Here is a 21,701-nt window from a genome sequence, read left to right as displayed (position 1 = left end):
AAAAAGTCTGAAAAATATCAATTTCCCTAACACTCATACTTTAAAGATCTTATTAACTCCAGCAATTAAGAGATAAATGACTTAAACTAAAAGAAACGAACAATTTTTCCATTCATACTCCTCTAATCAATTACAAGTATCCCTCTTCCTTAATGATTAAGTATCTACAATCTCAAAATACCCAATTACAAGTTGCAAACAAAGAACGCCATCAGCATTTCCCAAATGAATTTCAAATACTCGAAACCCTTCACCTCGAGTCACCTTTATTCCCAAACCTCAGCAACCACTTCCAAAGAAGCACCCCAAAACCCTTCTAAAGCACACGAAACCTCATCAGCGAACCCCGCAGACAATCATCGTCCATGTGGATCGTCTGATTCATCCGCTTGCACCACTTACGCAATGCCCGATCCACTCCGCGGTTTCGAGCGGAGGGAAAAGAGCTCAGGAGATCAGAGCGTCGGCCAACGGGAGAGGGTAGGAATAATCACGGGTGGTGGGAAGACGGTGAGAAGGAGGCGGAAAGAGCGCGCGAGTTCAGATCGACCGAGACAGAGGCAAGGTGAAAGGGAGCAGGCGAAATGCAGACGACGGTACAAAGAGATCGACCGCAGTTCACCCGTCTTCGCGCGATCGTCGCGATGCCTTAACACGTTGACTGCCGAATCAGCGCTGATCGAAACTTCGTAGAGACCAGAGCAATCCTCCAAATGAAACGGACAGCGAAAAGTTAACAGTCCTCCTAGCAATCAGTCTCACAGATCCTTCGTCTTCATCCAAGAAAATCCGTTCTCTTAGATGCGCCACTGCGAAAATCCAACTTCCAGATCCGAAGTAGTGTCACTCGAATTCTACATGATAGTCGAAGTGTTAAGGACAATACGGGGCCGTCATCGAGACGACACCGGTGGCCGATAGAACTTATTAGGAGGACGGCCTCTATCCTTCCTCTCTCTGCCCCCTCTATCTCCTTGCCCCCTCGACCCCCTCCCTTTGTCTCTTTTTACCTGGCGTGTACGCGCCACGTCGGTTTTCTAGCGGACAGCACGATTGACTCTCCGTCTCGCAGCCGTGATCGCGCCCGTGCACACCGTCGCACTATATATATCCGCGTCACGCCGAAAAAACCAGGCTAGTCGTGTGGATTTCCTTCGCCGCATCGCGCGTATCCCCAACGACGCGCACGCATAAACACACGCGGCACCTTGCGCCGCACTATCTCTGATTAGCTGCGTCGCGGTACGTTGATCGGTTACTACTAGCCAATCAGCGGTCCAGATTCACAGACAGATCGGCGGCTTGCCCAAGAAAACGGAAAGTGCACGTTAGTTTCGGAACTGTTTTCGTTCTGGACGGATCCTTGGAGGATAACAGAATTACTGGGTGTACCGAAGAGGGTGAAGAGGATTGTACGATTTAGAGGGCGGAAGTTTCGATGTAGGAGATCCGAAGGATAATCGAGGAGAGTAAATATTTGGAGGATATGTATTGAAGGAGAGACCTTGTTTTTGACATTGAACTGGATCGAGACGAAAATAGAGTAAATACTTGTTGCATGAGAAAATTAAAGGAATGAATGTTTAATATTGTAAAAGACTCGATGGAAGAAGTTTAAAGGATACTTAAAAAGGAAGAGTTTATACATCCGAAGGATAGAGTATTATTGATTGCAGTATTTACAGGAAAAACGAACTTTTAGTGTCGTAAAAGATTCGAAAGTATTCCAAGGCAAGGCCGATGAGGGTGAATATTAATTAGACGTGAATCCAAAAGGGAAACTGAAAGATATTCGAGGGAAACAAAGGAGAACGCTCCAAGGACATTGATATATATGTGGAAAAAGTCACCACGGTTTCCTGTGTCTTTTGTTCGATTAAACGGACCGTTAAAGGATCTTACGTAAGGTCGAGTGGTATCTAATGCATCGCGTCTGTTCTGACCGTCTCTGGTGAATCGTGTCGCGGGCACATCTTAATAATAATCGGCGATAAAGGGAATTCCAGTGGGGGCGATTGGCCAGCAGCGAAACAGAAGCCTGCGCTCGGTCTCCGATACCGTTGTGCAACGCATTTGTGCGTGGGACTCGTCCAGAAGTGCCTCATTGGTCAATAAATCATACGTATGACACTGGTCGAAGCTGTTCTAAGACCCGCTGATAAATCATTATCTCCGCGGGTACTACTAGACACCGTTGGAAAGATAAAAGTGGAAGGAACGATTGGAGGTTCGGTAGTTCGGAAAGGGATCAAGGAGCGAGAGCTTCGATAGGGGGAGAAAGAGATACACGCGAACGTCCGATCGAGGATGTAAATAGAAGGTTGCGAAGAGACGGTCCGGCTCCATTCACATTCTTCTTCACCGGGAAAACCACGAGGACGCACGTCAACATCCTCGAGAGGTTCGAATCATCGACGGTTATATTCTTGGTCCTCTGAATAATCGGCCGAGGGCGGTAAGTACACCTGCGCAAAATATTTGTAACCCTTCATTTTATAATCTTTCTTTTTAATAAAGTTGACAGTTGGTTTACTGTTAACAATTGTGCATTATAGAAAGAGTGGTGTATAGGCATTCATTGCGAATACTTACTAAATTGCGAAATTTAGTTATATTGAAGTTTCGTAAATTGGCAAATATTATTTTTCGTAAATTTATGTCGTGAAAATAATGTTTGTATCTGTATAAGTGTTTATTCAGGTATACGTTGCAGAAGTAAATTCAATTAAGTTGAAGTTTTATACATTGCCGAATGTTATTTTCTTCTTTATTGATGTCAAGGAATATTTGTGTTTGTTAAATACGATGTTAAGTCTTCGCCGCGAGGGTGATTGATGTTATAAGGCTAAGTATCAAAGGGATATGGACTTGATAAATTTATTTTTTTCGAGGATAGAACGACATTTATTTTTAATTGATGTGGTTGTTACATTTTTTAGAGGTTCTTTTATTATTAATATTCACGTACCTTGTCAGGACAGTTAGTCGCGGAAAAATGAGTTTATCTCTCTTATTTATGTAAGTAAATCATGATTATCCATAAGGCTGATTCATAAGGCATTGAAAGCTACTTTGTATTACTTTCATTATACAGTAACTTACATAAGAATATATTGTTTTATTATTTCACTGGAATATTACACAGTATTCACTCAAAAACTTTTTTGTCCAACTTATTCCCCTATACTACCATAAATAAAAAAGATGTTTCAGCGTGAAACATTTTTCTCAAGGAAACCTTCACTTTCTTTTGTCATAATAAAAAAATGGGGATTCACATTACAAAAATAGCTCCCTCGGCAGTGGAATCTTATTAGGAACGAACATGCAAATCTCAAAATCAATTATTCGAATCTAGCTCGAGGTTTCTCGCTTAATGTAAAGAGAAAAGTAATATAATTGCCTTAGATCGTTTCCTTTAAAATGTTTCAACTTCTTTCATTCTTTGAATTTCTAACGTTACATTTACTTCGTTGCCTTTTTGAAACATCGGTGCATTAGGATATGCGAAGGAAAAGGAAAAGTCAATTTTCTGGTACTATGAAACGATCGATACAAACCCGAATTCCGGGATGCAGCCGAAAAGTTTGATGTTCTGCGTTACGCAACCAGACGGACTTTCGACGTACAGCTGGATCGAGATCCACTTCGTGATTATCTTCAGTCGTTTTCATCGATGATTATCGCTCGCCGTTGGGAGCATTGCTAACTACGAAGACAGACGACCCGAATGGAATTCCGTTTCGCGCGATATTTTGATAACGCAAGCGTCAAACAGATAATTCGCCGCGACACCGTGATAAATCTTCCCTCCTTTGTTCCTTAAACATTCGCAGACGCGTTTCTCGTTTTTTGTTCCTTCCGATGCTCATAACCGAACGAGAAAACCAGCACAGACGAGTTGATTCATCGTATTTCTCTTCTTGTTTTGACTCTCATCTTTCCGCTGACAACTCGCATCAACATTCTTTTTCCATTTTTCAATCAATTTTGTTATACGAATTCCTGCACCCTATTTTTAAATTTCAATGCACACGTGTTTACTTTAACCCACGAGAATAAAGTTCAATTCTACTTTATATTATTAGAATCATATTTTTAGAATTTCGAAGTTTTACTCTTTTCGTACGTCACTTGTAAAATACAGAATTTAATGAAACTATTTCCATGCCTGAAGGTTTCCTGCAAGTTTTGCGTAGAAGGGTATAGATAAATGTGACAGATATTACGGTCATAAATTTTGCAACGGCATTGAAAATTCTTTTACTCGGGCAACACCAATGTATCCATAATCTGCCGAATAGGACAACAATTGTATAATGATAATTTAATATATAGTAATCTCATTAATACTCAAACAACAAGTATAAAAATCACAGTTTCCCAAAGATTACTAATTGTCTGATTGTTAGATAAAACTAAACTGTTAGATAGAACTTCCATGAAATTACTAATTATCTAACTCTTAGATGAAATTTCCATAAGAAATGATAATTGTCGAATTGTCGACGTATCTTGGGAACTCGATGCGTCCAGCTTAAAAATAGCTCAAAATAACAATCAATTGACAGTCAAGTGGATTTCTGTTCTATTCTAGTTACAAATTTGTCATACGAAAGCGTGAGTTAGCGGTCATGCGTGCGGCCTTTGTAGCCACTCGTCTATACAAGAAGATATTAGGAGACGTACATTTATTATTGATGTAAAGCCTTGAAGTTCACGAGTTACCGGTAACAAACGTGGTTTCTTTAATGCATCGCAAATCATTGGTAAATGGCGGCCGATTGTTGGTTTCGCGGGATTTCACGCGACTCGATACGGCGCTCGCAAGGTCTGTCCGGGAAATAGCCTCGTGAACGACGTCAAGGTGTTATCGAGCAGTTCATGGAGTTCCCCCGAGTTTATCAGTCGCGTGGCGGTCGTTCGCAGTGGAAGTCGAGCGAGCATACGCTGCACGAATATTGAAATCCTTCATATTTCATTAGAAATATTACTGACAATGACACTTCCGAACAAGGAACATTTTCTACAAATGTTTAATATTATTGGTTAATGTTACTGGTTAACAAACGGTTAATTAATTTTATTATACGATAACTGGATTTATTAACCGATATTATTGATTACTACTATTGGTTAACAAACGGTTGATTAATTTATTCTATGATAATTGGATTTATTAACCGATATTATTAGTTAATACAATTTATATATAGATACATATCTAAATTTAGAAAATTATGATATGTAAAAATTAATCACTTTACTGTGTACGTAATCTGTTATAAAATTAAATGGATTATTAATGCTAGAACTTTATGGATTTTAGTCTACTTTTCAAAATCTTTTTCCATAGTTATTACTGTTAAATACTTTTCTTCTTTCATGTACTCACGAAGGTCATATGTATATTGTTGTTACTAGTGCGACTTACATACATTGACGCGCGAATATGGAATACTATTTAACACATACATATATTACCAATTACAATATGTGCTATATTTAAATTGTTATTGACTATTAGCATCATACTACTATTTGATTGTTTCATTTATCTTTATTAATCAGTATATAGTAATTGTTCCAAGTAGTTTATAATGTATGACATAACCTTGTATAATTCAGAACTTTTTATGCTACGTTTGGAAATTGATACCTGGATCTTACGTTAACGAATTTTTGTTAAGCTAACATATAGTTAACTGATAACACACAATGGCGAAAATTCCAATTTTTTAGTTTCTGTATAGTTAGTCAGTGTGAGTACTTGAATTCGCTGTGTCCTGATTTTAGTCCCATAATAACTACTTTTTCTCAGCTATCGAAACTGAGTATTAGACGTTTCTTGAACAAGTTCAGAAGTGTACCTCATATCTGACAGGAAGGAACGGGAGACAGGTGTAGAAAATGATCGTGTGCCTTGGTCATTTTGAGTTAACCGATTATATATCACTATTCTCAATAACGTGCAATTGTAGTTTATCTTTTCCTATTTTATCGTGCGTGTAGCGAAATTTCGTATCGAATCCACTCGTTACGGTGTCGATTTGCCACTCAATTGAAAGTTAGACGACCCTAGAGTCGGACACGATCATTTTGCGCTGCAATTTTGTCGTTGCGAAATAAAAGTTCAGTAGAAGAGAACCAATCGCAATATTGTAGGTATCCTGATAGGAAATCGGTCGAAATTATGGATAATTTCCGCCATCATTATGCTGGAATTTCCGCGTGATCCCTAGAGAATGTTAGTAATCTGGAGAGATATCACGCTAAACTACAGTGTTCCATGAAATATTAGAACATCAAGATTGTGATAAATTCCTGCAACTACAATGTTACATGAAAATTGAGCAACGTAATTAACATATTTTGGTAAACTCGAGTTTGCCAAATTAATTTATACATTCTGGAGAAATTTTACGTTTTAGAAAAGTTACTTATTATTTAACTGATTATCGTGCGTACGATATTATATGAATGTATTTTTGTCGAAGCGTTTTTTGTAAAACGGTATCATACGTTTATTAATATACATTTATACATAGTAGGATTGTATTTCTTGTACCAATGCCATTATAATGGTCTGAGTTATTTAGTCTCGAATTTTTTCACATCTGTCGTCAAGTAACACGTTCGTAGGAAACTTCCGAGTAATTTATCTCTGCACGCTTCTTTATACACGGGGAAACTGGTTTCTGCGAAACGTTTCACATTCTGGCAATATCTCCTGTCGGCCGATACGTTACTATCATTAATCCTAATAAAAATTCACTTCATACTCCAATATAATCCTACTTCTTTTCTTCGATAGAGCAATTATTATCTTCTGATAAATCCTTCGGATTCAGACTTACAATGTTACCCAAGCAGCAATCAGGTATAATATTTTTACTACTTTTGTTACCGTTCAACAAATCCTACTAATCTGCGGAATTCTTAAAAATAGACTTTAATAAACTTTCCACGCGCAAGTTTATATTAACTGTACTTTTAGTTACAAAACACGAGGAAAATACAAAATTATACCGCCACGAAAGTAATAATTCATACATATGTTAACAAAATATAATTACTTTCTTCATTACTATGCACTTTTGTTTATTGCCTTCTCATTATTTCTTTCCCCGCATTTTATATATAACATCTATACAAGTGTTATTACTAGATCATGAATTTGCATACAAATCCAGATCCTTGAGAATACAATTAACAAAGCAAAACCACTGTAAAAAAAAAACAGTTTTCCTCAAAAAACACCGTAGAAAGCACTACACGTTAAAGATTCTACATATCTTTTCATATTGTCTACATTTCATGCAAGTCTACACTTTACTAAGTTCCCCATTAACACGTAAAAATCTGTTTACAACGAACAGTATTGTCCAGTCCAAAGGGTTAAATATGAAGGGGATACTTGATTGAAAGTTCCGTACAAGGAACGTAACGATCCGACAAGAGAGCGGATTACGGGGATTACGCAACGTCGCTTTGGAAATGGTAACAAAGTGTTATGTGACATTTCGTGGATCACGTTCGCGTCGCGAATTTCCAGAAGCCCAGGCCACGAGAATTCATGCCGATATTATCCTGAAGAGAATCTGCTCTTGGCTCCATGATCCGAGATCCTTGCTCGATCCCCGGTACACGTAGATCACCTGATACACCTGGATCACGGGATAATTCTTGGTTGAACGGTGGCTGCTCGTGACTTCTTTTCCGTCTATGGCTCACACGGGAATATTTATTAGCCACATCGCGAGTCCTTTCTCCTTCCTGACATTAGAAAGTCCTACGTGCATTGTGTACTACGTAGCACGTTCCCGTGGAAGCGTTCAAGGATATGTCCCAGCTGCAACACACCATAATCCGTTCTGTACACGCGTTCCGCCGATTCTGGTGGTGCACGGTTGCTCAACGCATCCGACCGATCCCTTAGATCACGCTCTTTTCGCGGAACGATCGTTCGAGAATAATACAATGGAACGTCATTCGAATGACGTCTAGAAGAAGGATCTCCGATAACAATTGTTCGAATGCTATTTTTCACGAAAAATGAATAGATTCTGATGTAATGAACGTTTCCACAAGCATTGTTCTTTAGGCTTTAATTCTTTGAGTGTTGAATATTCCTAACCGAAACACTTCGTGTGGACGGAATATCTTTTCGCTTAGCTTGTCGTTAGAAGATTAACTATGTTCATTCATGCAAGACGTAATTAAGTTGTAATTGTAATTCTTTGGTCTCGTCAAATTGAATAATGCTAAGAAACGCGTACATTAATATTTTACACTTATAATTGTCATCATAGCACGCGTGACATTGAGAAGATCTAAAAACGCATATATGCGTCTATAGCTCTGTGGCCCGAGCAAAGAGAAAAAAAGGACTCGCTTCAATTTTGCGTTTTTACAAAATAATAAATCACTTTCCATCTTTCGATCATACGAATGAATAATTAAACAATTTATCGAGTTTACTTTATCAGTTTAGAAATGTCTGTAAAATTGAAAATAATATTGAAACGAGGTGTTTGTTTCTAATTGTGTTGATGTTTTTGTATATTTATAGTAATTATTATATAATTTCTGCATTATGCATTCATTATGCTAATCAGTTCCAAGTTTCGATAAAATCTCGCTATTATAATTTTATTCAAATTTGTTGCTTCAGACGTCATAATACTGATAACAAACGCTTAAATTATCATTTCCCAATACATGGCCACTGTACTACTTTAAAAGGTACTGACTTCAACGGAGTATCGTTCATTAGTAAATTTTTATTCAGTCCATATTGCTACCAGTTTCAAAAAGTATCTAGTGGTGTTAGGCTTGAGTTAGTCACAACTTTAGTGGTCCCTTAATCAATCATCTACAAGATGGTTATTCACGATGTGCATCGAATTCGCTACCAGTACGTAATTTATACTACAGAAACGTTTGTACAGTCTTGTGAACATATATTTGCATTTGCCAGAGTGTTCTTCGATTTTAATAATGTGTGTTGCGATCAACAAAGAATAAAATATTAAATTACTTCCAAGAAAACCATTTCTGGGAAAACTCAAATAGCCTGTAATAACTATTAAAAATATTATAATTTGAAATCTAAAGAACACTCCTAAAATTTCGAAATCAACTCGATACTCGAAAAGTTCGAAATTCTCAAGAATTTAATATTCAATCCTTATTGTCTATGAAATCAACAAATTCGATAATATTTCTGCGCATATATTGTATAAGAACGTATGAAGTAAATAGCAATTAATCACAACGGAACCATTACCATACATTAATTGTACCTGGCGATTTAGCCAGAAACCGGTCAATCAAATATCTCACCTCGAGTAGGTAAAGACAAAACAATTCCAACTGTTTATGAAACTTTTTCCTTCATCATCTCTTGTGTAACGTTTATTCCCGGATGCGGTTGTAAAATGTTGTGTTAATTAACCGCGGATTATCTGCAGTTCTCTCGATTTAGTTCCAGACGTCAATAATCTTTTCCTGATCCTGGTCGAAGCAAAAAATAAATGATTCTTACTAAGAATTGACGTCGATGCATGTTACTTGGATTTCAACGCAATAACGCCGCACTTGTTGCAATGAATTAGGAATTTTAGTCATCTGGTTGTTTGTTTTCACAATAGAATATTATTATGCGAGTGAATACTTCTGTTTATTGCGCCGGAGAATAATACCCGTAGTTAAACTGCCACGAGACGTTGGGTAACGCGTCAAACTACACGGTTCTATTCATACGTTACTCGTTTTTGTTAATTATAGGTGTTAATTATGCGAATACAGTTTCATTGTGAAATATAATTGCGACCGCAGGTGTGCGGTTTTGCGTGGAATCGTTTTTTAACGTATCGTGGACCAAATGGTTATTGCTGGACAGTACTCAGACAGTTTTTCCTCGCGTAAAATATTTTCCAGTTAGTCATGTTTTATTAGTAGTTCAATATCACTGTCACGTTAAATACTTAGTTTCGAGAACTGTCTTAAAATGAATATTCTCAGTTCGACGGTTTTATTTAATATTTGTTTAAGAATTGACGCAATTCTGTCTGTATACTTTTCCCTGCTTTTGTCACTGAAAAGTGTAATTCTTTGCTAGAATCTACTAATATTTCTAACTTCAAAGATTGTTTTTTAAATATAAATACGTAAGAAAATATACGTTGCTAATTATAGAAGTTTAAGTGACACAAACGCATCTGTACATGGAATAAGTAGAATTGCTAAATCATGATCAGACTAGTCAAGTCTCAATAACACATATTATTAATAGTCAGACATAATTATCAATTATCTAGAGAGAAATCATTATATCTGTTTCTGTTAGAAAAAAATATCCAGTGCAAGAATCAATTTCTATTTACTTCTCTTGTTATTTATCAATGCCTACTCTAATTTTCCTTAAATAAAATGTAAATATAATACGTACTGGACAATACTATGGCTATTATGAGAAGAAGAAGAATATTATTGATACATATTCTCATGTTATCCACAATATTATAGAAAAAATAATATGTTGTATAAAAATTTCTTCCCAAATTTCTTATCAGGTACTAGAGCAACCAAACATTTAATATGATTAATACGTAGTTCTTATAAAAATTGTAATAATAGATTCCTTCAATTTCTTCATACATTAATTCTCTAATCAAACTATTTATTTTCCAAATCATTTCGGATATTCAACGTTTTCAAACTACAACAATTGCGGAATGGGAAAACTAGTATATGCAATTGTGACGAGCGCGGCTGTTCTAGTGTTATCAGTCTCGTTCTCTTAACTATTCACTTAATCGATTCAGTGAATACTTCCCCCAGTTTTTTTTTCGCAGAATCATCTCGTCTCTTGAAGAATCGATCAGAAAATTTGACGCCCGCGAATACCCGCGAATTACGGTAATTTGTTTGATAAAGCGATTCATGTATCAACGGAAAGTTTTTTTTTCGGCGATAACGCGGATTCCACTGCGTCACGATCGTTAATGCTGTTAATGTATCTGTAAGAGGGTACTTACACCGTAAAAGAGGCGTCGCGATCAGCTTTGTTTCCAAACAATCATCGTTATCCGGGATGGATCTCTTTATCGAACTTCGTCCGGTGAAATCGGCGCCGAAATACTCCTCGGATATCACGTAGAGAACTGTTCGCGGTAATCTCCCTTTGACCGATCACCTATTTCGATAATCGTCTCGACAATCGTTGAATATGATTTGATCCAGGACATTAACTGCCGTTTGCCGATAAAGACGAAGAATTGAATTCTATCGCGAGCTAATTGATCATTAATCATGGTTTGATTCTGACAGATGCTTCCGAAGAAATATATTTCGCAGCTACGGAGGATAAATCGCGTTTCATTGATATTCGGTGTATCGATAAAACCAAGTGGTTTGTTCCGTTATTTAGTCATTGATATGGTATTGTTTATACGTCGATACATTTCATTATTTCCGGTTTATATTCTGATCATTCGGTGTCAAAGTTGTACGTTCGAAATAATGTTTAACGGTAAATTGATAAAGATTGGATGGGTGTATTTATAAAATGTGTATTGTTAATATTGAAACTATGTTTATTTTGTTTTCAGACCCATCATGGGGAAGGGAAAGGAACAAGCAACTATGGAGAACCCTATGCAGGAGTTCAGTAGCAGGTATTGCTTTTTAATTGTTCTGTTATTCGATGCATACACATTTCTTTGTTAAAGAACAATATGAAATAGAAGATTTTGTAATCATTATAATGGTTACTATTTATAATGGTAAAATGTAGGTTTTGCGTCCGGTGAATTGTATTATTAAATTTATGGTTTATAGAGTAACGACAAATTGGGTAAATATGAATTCTGACTTTCAATAATCGTAGTGTTAACAATTTAAACGATTTGTATCAGTTTCACTCGAAAGTTTCAATTATACGTGTGACACATGTTATTATAGATATAACTCATCACCGAATGTCTTACTCGTCAAATACATCGATAACCATATCGATAAACGTATTCCGTGTCTGCTGAACCACAATGTTAAGAGACTTCTGAAATAAAGCTAAACACTCAATTAATGTCATCAAATGTGCTTCTGTTTTATCAGACATGATTGATAGAGCCTGATAAAATATATTCAAAAGAGTTAGATGCCAATTTTCTATTATCGTTTGTCTCATTGTTTCTGTTCTCTCTCATCTTCCAATTTTGATACAATGTATTTACTAATGTATCTACTGTCTTCTTTTTCAGTACCAAAATTGCTTCTGTTGTAATTGGCGAGTTCAACGAGAAAGATGACCTGTATAATCCTTTCGAGCACCGTGACAAGAAAAATTCCAATTCGTAAGCAACCATTTCGTTATTTCTTACTATTTCCCCTTTTTGCAGTTTTGTACAATCTTTTCACTTAAGCATTTTCTTAAAATACGTGAGTCCACAAAACTTATTTAGTTATATACATGTAAAGAACAGAACCCCCTTACTTGACATTTATTGTCAAAATGTCTTGATATAGATTAGCAACTATTTTAACTGCATTTTTAGCCAGGTGGTTTAACCTAACCAAAAACAAGTATTATAATACTCCATTTGAAATATTTTTGCATTTATTTGGATAAAACTGGATTAATAAAGAACTATATTCGAAGATACTTATATCAAACGACATAATTAGACTGAGACATAATTTAATTTTAAATCTCTTTATTTCTAAAAATATAGAATAATTCATAGTAACAGTCTCTCAAGGTAGAAAAAAAGTCTAGAATTACTCAAAGAAAAGACAACTTGGTCAAACAAAAGTCAACAAAAGTTCTTTGATTAAAACAAACATCCAATTTATAGTCCAAGATTCGTAGACATGTCGTCAATATACATGTTTCAAACAATTTTAAACTTCACTCTTCTCCTCATTCTTCCAAATGACTAACTCGATATCTAAAGCTCTAGATCACCAGTCCACTGAAAAACTGTTTTTCCATTAACCCTTTGCACTGCAGAGTCGCCAATTGATTTGATGCAGCAAAACTGTAAAGTTTGATATTTAATATTAATTTAGTATTTGCGGACGGATGTCAACATTTCAGCGAGATTAGATTTTTATAGATAGAGCACTAAATAACAAACAAATGAGTTAGTTACCCATACAGCAAGAGTTTGGTACGTAGTTCCGTTTATATTTATTATTTAAGCAATCGATACGTAATTTAGCTTCATCTGCTGGAGATTTTGTATACTTCAGAGAATCTCCGCCTGCAAAGGGTTAAACTTTGTATAATGCATCAATATGTGAACCATTGGAATAAAATAGTTTTGTTCCTCATTTTATTTACAATTTCTCTAGTTTCAGAAAAAGTCGTCTGTATCTCATTAGAAACTGTTGAGTACTTCCAATGAAACGCTTCTGTAATACAAAGGATTAACACTAAAACTACCGAGCAATTAAATTGACTTTTTGAAATCCTTCTATGGAAACTCCAATAATGCATCTATCGAGACTTCAATTGATTCACAGTTCAATTTGCCTGTTGCTAAATCAAATTCTTTAATAGTTTCTCAGAGAAACATCTGTCATCTTCTTAATAATTGCAAAAAAAGAAGAAATCAGGCGTGAATCGTTGACTCGTCTGGTAACTTTAGTGTTAATGTCAACGTCAATGTTAATAATATCTTAAACATGCTTGTATTACAGAGATGTCGGTGCATTGGCCCATTTGCTTAAGTCGTCGCTGGGCACAGGAATTCTCGCCATGCCGAGCGCGATTAAACACGGCGGCCTTTTGTTCGGCGGTATCGGCACAATAATAATCGGCATCATATGCGCCCATTGTGTCCACATTCTGGTCCGTTCGTCCCACGTGCTCTGCAAAAGGACGAAAACGCCGCAAATGACGTACGCGGAGACTGCGGAAGCCGCGTTTCTCTACGGTCCGAAACCAGTTAGACCGTTCGCGAACGCCAGTCGAATATTTGTAAACGCCGCATTGTGCGCTACCTATGTGGGTGGCGCGTGCGTTTACGTGGTCTTCATCGCGAGCTCGATCCAGCAGGTAAGATCTTCTGAGTTGATACTCTTTGTTCTCGATGGCTGACGTGTCTGACCTCACCTGAATTCAACCTTCAGTTGTACGAAACGAGTCGCCAGACTTAATGTTGAGTTTGACCGTTCAACTCTTTGCCTCGTAATAAATTGTCAGACTCGTGGTGAACATTTGAAACAGAGTTTATCAGCATAAATAGTAGTCAATTCTTTCGAATCTAAATTAATATTATTCTTTTGTTATCGATTATTATACTTTAGAAAAGATAAGCATAGAAGATTCCTTTTTTTATAATTTATTAACGACAAAGTAATTGTGTTTATCACAGTTGAGAAAGAAATCATAGAGTAAGGTTAATCAGGGATAACGAGGTAATTGGTTACTTAAGTTAATTTCACTTCTCAATAGTTGCTCGTCTCCGAGTTTATTTAACAAATATCTTTTGGATTCTATTGTATTATAATGTTCGCATTGCACTATATTAATTTCATTCGTCTCGAGTTGCATGTTAAATATGAAGTTCGTTCGTCTGGGAAGAAATATGTTTCTCCTTGAATATTGTAGATAGTTAAGAATTAGAAAGCAGTAAAAATGTCGAATTAATAACAAATAGTTCATGATAATATCTAGAGGTCATAACAATAAGTGAAAGACAGTAATTTGCATTTATGGAATATTTAAAGTGCTACAAGTACTCTACGTGAAATATATTTCTAATATTACTAATTACTCAATTATGATGGCTAAAATATTAGGTTGTCGCGTTAGTTTTGTACAAATATCATTTTCTCTCAATATTCCGTTCCTTTGTTACATTTTCCGTAGAAAATGAAATAAAGTAACATTGATTTGAAACGAAAATTTACATGGGTCAGTCTTAACAATCTATTAAACGTAACTCGTATTTTAATCCTACGCATGTTCTATTCTTTTAAGATGATTTCATAGAGGAATTAGTTTGTCAATTATATTAGTCAAAGTGAACAACTTGTTTGATATACACATTCGACAATGATAATTTTAATGTACAAACTTGAAGGTGAAATACATCGTACAAGACTACCGGTATAAATAATTTTACATGTAGCAAATATTTCATTTGCCAGTACCATAAGGTAATGCATACAATATCGCTTTAAGTATGACAAACGAAATTAAATGCAAAACTGCTTCGGTTATTCACTAAAACCCGTCAAAATGACAAATGGCGTCATTACTAATTCTTGATAACATATACCACGTCAGAAACGAAATAATTGACTTTCAACACGAGACTAATAATACGACTGTTGAATCAGGATAAATTTATTCTGCGATAATAGGGAACAGAAATTGGTAATTAATGAATAATAACTTAGTCATAACGAAAATGATATTTTTCATTATTGATTTTGAAGTTTAATTATTCTTTCGCATTTCCTACATTTATCTTCATTGATAAAATATCAGCAAATATTTTTTATTTTCTTCTTTTTATTTATTTTCTCGTTTGATAAAAGATCACAGGGAACAGAATATGATTTCTCAGATAGAACGTATGCCAGGAAAATAAACAAATTTAAATAAGACAAGAAGTAGTCGATTCAATAATGGGAATAATCAGGGTGATCAAGTTTCACAGTTTACTGCGTACTTGATTTTTACAAGGACGATTCTAACTCTCGCGTAGATTTCAATGCCATGTTCATTCCTAATGAATTACAGACACGCATTAACTATTTGCTTCGTTTTCGTACATTCGTACAGAAGTACATCATTTACTTTGCATATTATACAATTTTATATGTACTATAAAATTTCAAATATCATTGGATGGATTAAATCTAAGAATATCTTTAATCATTTTCCACGAGTGAAAGAAAACTTCGAACGTTTCAAGTTCGTAATATTTAAAATTAGGTTACTATAGTTTTATAAGTTATGAACTATTGTTCTATGCAAATCACGGTGACTTCATAATGCCGTCCGGAATACGAATACGTTGCGAAGTAATTCTAATCATCGTCCGCCTCCTTCTCTTCGTTCTTTTCCATCGTAACACGTGCATCCTCCTCATTTTTACCTCGATCACAATTGAAAATCTGTGCCACACGTCGCCTGGAGACTTCTTTGACTCGATTGACCTGTAGAATCCGGTCTGTCCGTTTGCCTGTAACCCCAAGATAATTGCACTCCGTTCAAGTGAACCTTAAACATTCCGTTACATAAATTCGTTGAAACGCTAGTTTCTATTAACTCTGTAAAACTTAAAATACCTTCAACCATTTATTTAAAATCTTATTTAAAACGTTATGTGTATAATTCAATCGCAATTCCAAAACAAAACTTTGTCTTTTTGCTCCTTGAAAAGGATATTACTCAACATGGTGAATTTTGATTTACTATTTTTTATATCAAATATTTGCTTAAACGCAGGAGATGATTCAATTTTGTTATCTATTGACTGCACGATTATCAGCTTGGAGTACTTAGAATATGTATTATTGCTATTAAAAGAACATATATTGCTGAAATATGAAATCATTGTAATGATACTAAAGAGAAGAGTGATATGAGTTCAGATCGAGATGAAACATGATCGATTACAAGGGATTAATCCAATCGAGTATTGATAGCCACTGTTATTATTAATTTTTCTTAATTCGATTTCAGGTGGCAAATTTTAACAGCGGTTATGAAATCTCACCTCGGATGTACATACTCACGTTGATACCAGCGTTGGTGTTGCTGGGCCAGATACGAAACCTGAAATACATGGTGCCTATTTCTATGGTCGCGAATATCTGCATGATGGGCGGGTTCGCGATAACCCTGTACTACATCTTCAGAGATATTCAACTGACGGCGAACACGAAATTGATCGGGTCGGTCACGCAGCTGCCCACGTTTTTCGCGACGGTGATATTTGCGATCGAAGGTATCGGCGTTGTAAGTACCATTTCACTTACGTAATGTAATTTCATTACAATTTCTCCTCGTTGGCTGACGGTGTTCAGATTTCAACTCGTTAATCCATGGCGTTGACTCGTGAATCGAACTCGCTCAGTATCTTCGATTTAATTTTTGTTTTCCTTTTTTATTTATTTAATGAAAGACTATTGGAATTTAATTGTATAATATTATAATTTTTGTTGTGCCATCGATTAATTTTCGAAATTTGTTTAAGTAAAATGATCGACTAATTTTCTGTTGCTATCGTTCATATTTTTGCGAAAAGAATATTGTTGATTGTTGATTCACTACGGGAACAATGCACAAAATAATTTTTCGATAATAAGAAAAAAAATTATATACTTTCATTTGTTGTTAACAAGAATGGAAAACTATAGATGCACTTTTTCATTTCGATGTACCGGTCATATGACAGGGTGTCGTACATTTAGTGTTAAATAAAAAAATCGATTCATTCCCGAATTTTGTTTATTGTTTATTGTTCATTGGCGAATTGTATGTGTTATATTTATGAAACGAAATTGATTTTGCACAGGTGATGCCCGTAGAAAACAGTATGAGGAATCCCGACCACTTCCTCGGATGTCCTAGTGTTCTTAACATAACGATGTCAATAGTGGTCAGCCTCTACGCTGTATTGGGCATATTCGGTTACCTGACGTACGGTGAACAAGTATTAGGAAGCATTACACTCAGTATACCAACAGAAGAAATGTAAGTGTTTTTATCATTGATTGTTTCATTATTCTAATGGATACTCTCAATTTCTTTCTATTTATTAAACAATAAATTTTACAGTTTAGGACAAGTAGTGAAGATACTTATCGCTCTCGCTGTTCTGTTCACCTATGGTCTCCAGTATTTCGTTCCAATGGAGATCATGTGGACGTCGATAAAGGACAAATGCAGTCACAAGTACCACGGCATATGTGAAACGTTAATGAGGATCTTCATGGTTCTTTTCACAGGCAAGTATCTATCTCTCGTTTACAGAGAATCAAATATATCTATCGCGTTTACGTAATAAAATATACCAAAACAAAATCTCTATTGGTAATTTTTATATTTTATATTTTCCCGTATTTTAATATTTTTTATTATTTCTCATATTTTAATATTTTTTAATGTTTTTCTTATCCTAACAAAATTGTGGCATACGTAAGAATTAAATTTAATTGAAACGAATCGACAGTTTATGATCTCACAACGGTAGCCGCGTTCCCGGCATACACACGATTCCCGTAACCAATTTTTCAAATAGCATCGTCCACGCGAGACATAGATTGGTATTTCTAGCGGTATTGGATGAAAATGTATATTTCAATATTACCGAGAAGTTGTTGCGATTAGTCTTCTGGCTATTACCAGTCTAGGATCGTCGTGTTCCAGACACGCGTGTTACTTTCCTAAGAAAGAAAGAGAGAAACGCGGGTTGCAATGGAAAGGTAGCGGCGGAGTGGGCCAGGGAAATACCTGTTGGTTCTCTAACCGCATGACTCACTGTCAATCGCGAGCACCGTTCAGTGACTCGTGACTTGGTCAGCTCATTGAGAGTCTACGAGATAATATTTACGTAGTCGCTATCTTGATGCTTGGATTGCAGATGCCGTTTAACTTTTATTTATGAAGAAAATCACATACATTTGCATCACGCTCGGCTGCTGCATAAATTTTATTTTAATTTGTTTATCTTAATAAATTAAGTCAACGGTGCAATTTACAAATAAAATTAAATTGAATTAAGGAGAACATAAACAATTGCTTAGTAACTTTATACGCTTACATATCTATATCAATATTGACGTTAGATTTACAGTTTAAATATAATATTCCAATTTTTATTTGAATGACACAAGTTAGTTTGATTAAAGAGGTGAAGTTCGGTAGTTCTTTGTTTCATTAGAATTTAATTGGTGGATCTCAAAACCTGTTTATCGAGACATCTTCAAGTGGTATAATCGTAGAATTCTTATATAAAATTTGTATTTTCTTATTTTATAGTTGTCGTGGCATTGATAGTACCGGATCTGGAACCGTTCATTTCGTTGGTCGGCTCGGTGTTCTTCTCAGTGCTTGGTATCAGCATTCCAGCGATCGTGGAAACAATTTCGTGCTGGGAGACCCACCTGGGCATGTACAACTGGAGGCTCTGGAAGAACTCTATGCTTCTGGTGTTCTCGATGTTCGCGTTAGTATTCGGCTCATGGATCTCCATAGGGAAGATAATAGATCTTTACAAGTGACATTCGAAATTTTCTTGTTATCGCGTGGGAAAGACTCGCGTGCATGGTTTCCGTCAGCAAGAAGATCGTTGGGGCCAAGGATTCGTCGAACGATCATTACAATTGTAATCAGTACGGTAAAACGTGACACGTGTTCGCGATCATCGTAAATTGGGCACGAATCATTTATCTTGGAAACCGTTTTCATGTACATTCTGTATTTATTTTGACTAATTAAGCGTTTCTCTTAAGGTAGCATTAGCGTAGATCATAGTTAGCTCATTTACGATTTACTTAGCATACCTCTTGCATCGCTCAGTATTCTGTTCACGTGCAGCTTCGCGGTGACAACTGAGAGAAAGTGACAACGTTTAGGCGAATAGGAGGTACGGTAAATATTTATTGTATATTATATGAATTTGTTATGTTGATATGATATAAGAAACCTTGTAAAAGAGAAAGCAAAATTTGCTTGATGGTGTACATAAGTATATTCGACGCGTCCAAGGTCGAGACAGAAAAAAATGATACATAAGAATGATTTAACTATTTATTTAAGTACTCTTTGTAAAATAGAAAGAAGAGAAAATACTGTTGTCTGACTGTAAATGTGTCAGCCCTCGAGAATACAGGGTTTAGTTTCTTATCTTAAATATAAGCGAACGGAACGTGTAGTGCCGTTGTGTAAAATATCGTTTCTATGAACTGTTCTATCGCGTCATTGAATAAAAACTTCAGAAACTTTCTAATTTAACTTGCAGAGAATTGAAACTTTGGTTGTTGCGACATTCTTGTATCACGTTTATTTATGAATGTGTAATGTATAAGAGAAATGTGTGGTTTGCGTTTAACACTAACACTACCGAGCAGTTAAATTGATTTTTTGAAATTCCTCTATATAAACCCCAACGGTGCATCTATTGAAACTTTATTTAATTTATAATTCAATTCTCGCATTGCTAAATCAATTTCTTTAACAATTCCTCAGAGAAACATCTGTTATCTTCTTAATAATTGCAAAAAAGAGGAAATCAAGAATTTGTTATTTTGATCCGCTTGGTAGCTTTAGTGTTAATGTCAATGAATTTTATGAGAAACGGTGGGTTATTTGTTGATATACGTGACATAAGGATTCTAAAGAGTAAATATATAATCAAGGAATTATTATGATAGTTTATACGCTCTTTGTGATTTTCACTTGTGTCTTCCGTTCTACAAAGCAGGGTGCACGCGTTGAAATCTCTCAAACGCGTGTACTGCTCGTCGCGGTGGCCTGCGCTCGGCATTGTACGATTGTAAGTTCGACGATATTAATATCGCCTCGACCATAGAATGCGTCGGCTCCGATTTCTGCTGCGTCCAATTATGTAAAAATAAACCGACGAGAACCATGTAAACTCCGACGATTAAAGGGACGAGCTGGAGAAACCAAGTGACATTTACCAGCCGCAGTATCTGATACGGGAACGCTGCATCCTTTAACGTTGCTGTGCTTCCCTGTGGAGTGTTTGTTATGTGAGTATTTTCATACCGTTTTGGAATGATACATTAAGGACTTACACTTTGATACGCGATTTTATATGACCTGTGCTGCGATACGACGAAACGTTACGTTTATAGAATTGTGACGCACATTTTGATAAATGAAAGACGTGGTGAAATGCGACCAGATTATTGTTAGAAAAGAATGAGGAAAATAAAATATTTTTGGACATTCGAGTTTACTTCTAATTTTCCTTCGAAGTGTAGCAATAAGGTGAACAAAATATTAGGGTGGGAAAAAAGAAATCCATTATTTTTTCGGTACATGGCTGAAGTGATCGATATCTCGTAAAGTATCGATCAAACAATTTCAGATTTATATTCGTTGGAAGGGTGACATTTCACATTAAAAAAATTCTTTTGCTGTTTTTTGTTTGGTGCATTCAGTTGTGAGTTACAGGGTGTTAAAGATGGAAGTCAACAAAGAGAAAATTCGGTACATTTTACAGTTTTTCTTTTATAAAGGCGAAAATGCAAGCCAGGCGGCTGAAATTGTGGATGGTGTTTATGGTGCCGATACTGTAACAGCCAATTACGTTCAATTTTGGTTTCGTCGATTCCGTTCAGATATTCTTGGTGTTAAAAATGCACCTCGCACACGTAGGCCCGTTGTCAAAAATGTCGATAAAATCCCAGAAATAATCGAAGTTGACCGGCATGTTAGCAGTCGTAGCATCGCTTAGGAGCTAAGGATCGACCGTAAAACAGTTTTAAACCATTTGCGCAAAGCTGGATTCAAAAAGAAGCTCGATGTTTGGGTGCCACACCAATTAACACGAAGAAACATGATGGATCGAATTTCTATCTGCGAAGCCTTGGCCAAAAGGAATGAAATCGACCCATTTCTTAAACAAATGGTGACTGGGGATGAGAAATGGGTCACATTCGACAATATTATGCGAAAACGATCGTGGTCAAAGCGCGGTCAA

General features: G+C 36.0%; 1 protein-coding gene across 2 annotated transcripts; it reads left to right on the top strand.

Annotated features, from left to right (window-relative positions):
- The first annotated feature begins 618 nt into the window (after nucleotides 1-618).
- On the top strand, nucleotides 619-20,944 carry LOC116427833 (proton-coupled amino acid transporter-like protein pathetic). 2 transcript variants are annotated; one of them, XM_031978634.2, is made up of 8 exons: nucleotides 619-2,455; nucleotides 11,616-11,681; nucleotides 12,267-12,359; nucleotides 13,708-14,065; nucleotides 16,709-16,984; nucleotides 17,544-17,722; nucleotides 17,807-17,976; nucleotides 19,010-20,944. In XM_031978634.2, the coding sequence occupies exons 2-8, from the start codon at nucleotides 11,623-11,625 to the stop codon at nucleotides 19,249-19,251; spliced, it is 1,377 nt and encodes a 458-aa protein (XP_031834494.1). In that variant the 5' UTR covers nucleotides 619-2,455; nucleotides 11,616-11,622; the 3' UTR covers nucleotides 19,252-20,944. The 2 variants fall into 2 exon arrangements, with proteins under 2 accessions (XP_031834494.1, XP_031834493.1); XM_031978633.2 differs by lacking the exon at nucleotides 619-2,455 and adding an exon at nucleotides 8,726-8,917.
- Nucleotides 20,945-21,701: the final 757 nt, after the last annotated feature.

The sequence above is a fragment of the Nomia melanderi genome, chromosome 9 (assembly GCF_051020985.1).
Source record: "Nomia melanderi isolate GNS246 chromosome 9, iyNomMela1, whole genome shotgun sequence".
In the NCBI taxonomy this organism is placed as follows: domain Eukaryota; kingdom Metazoa; phylum Arthropoda; class Insecta; order Hymenoptera; family Halictidae; genus Nomia; species Nomia melanderi.
Note: the sequence above shows the minus strand (reverse complement) of the source record. Positions and strands in the feature narration are given on the sequence as shown.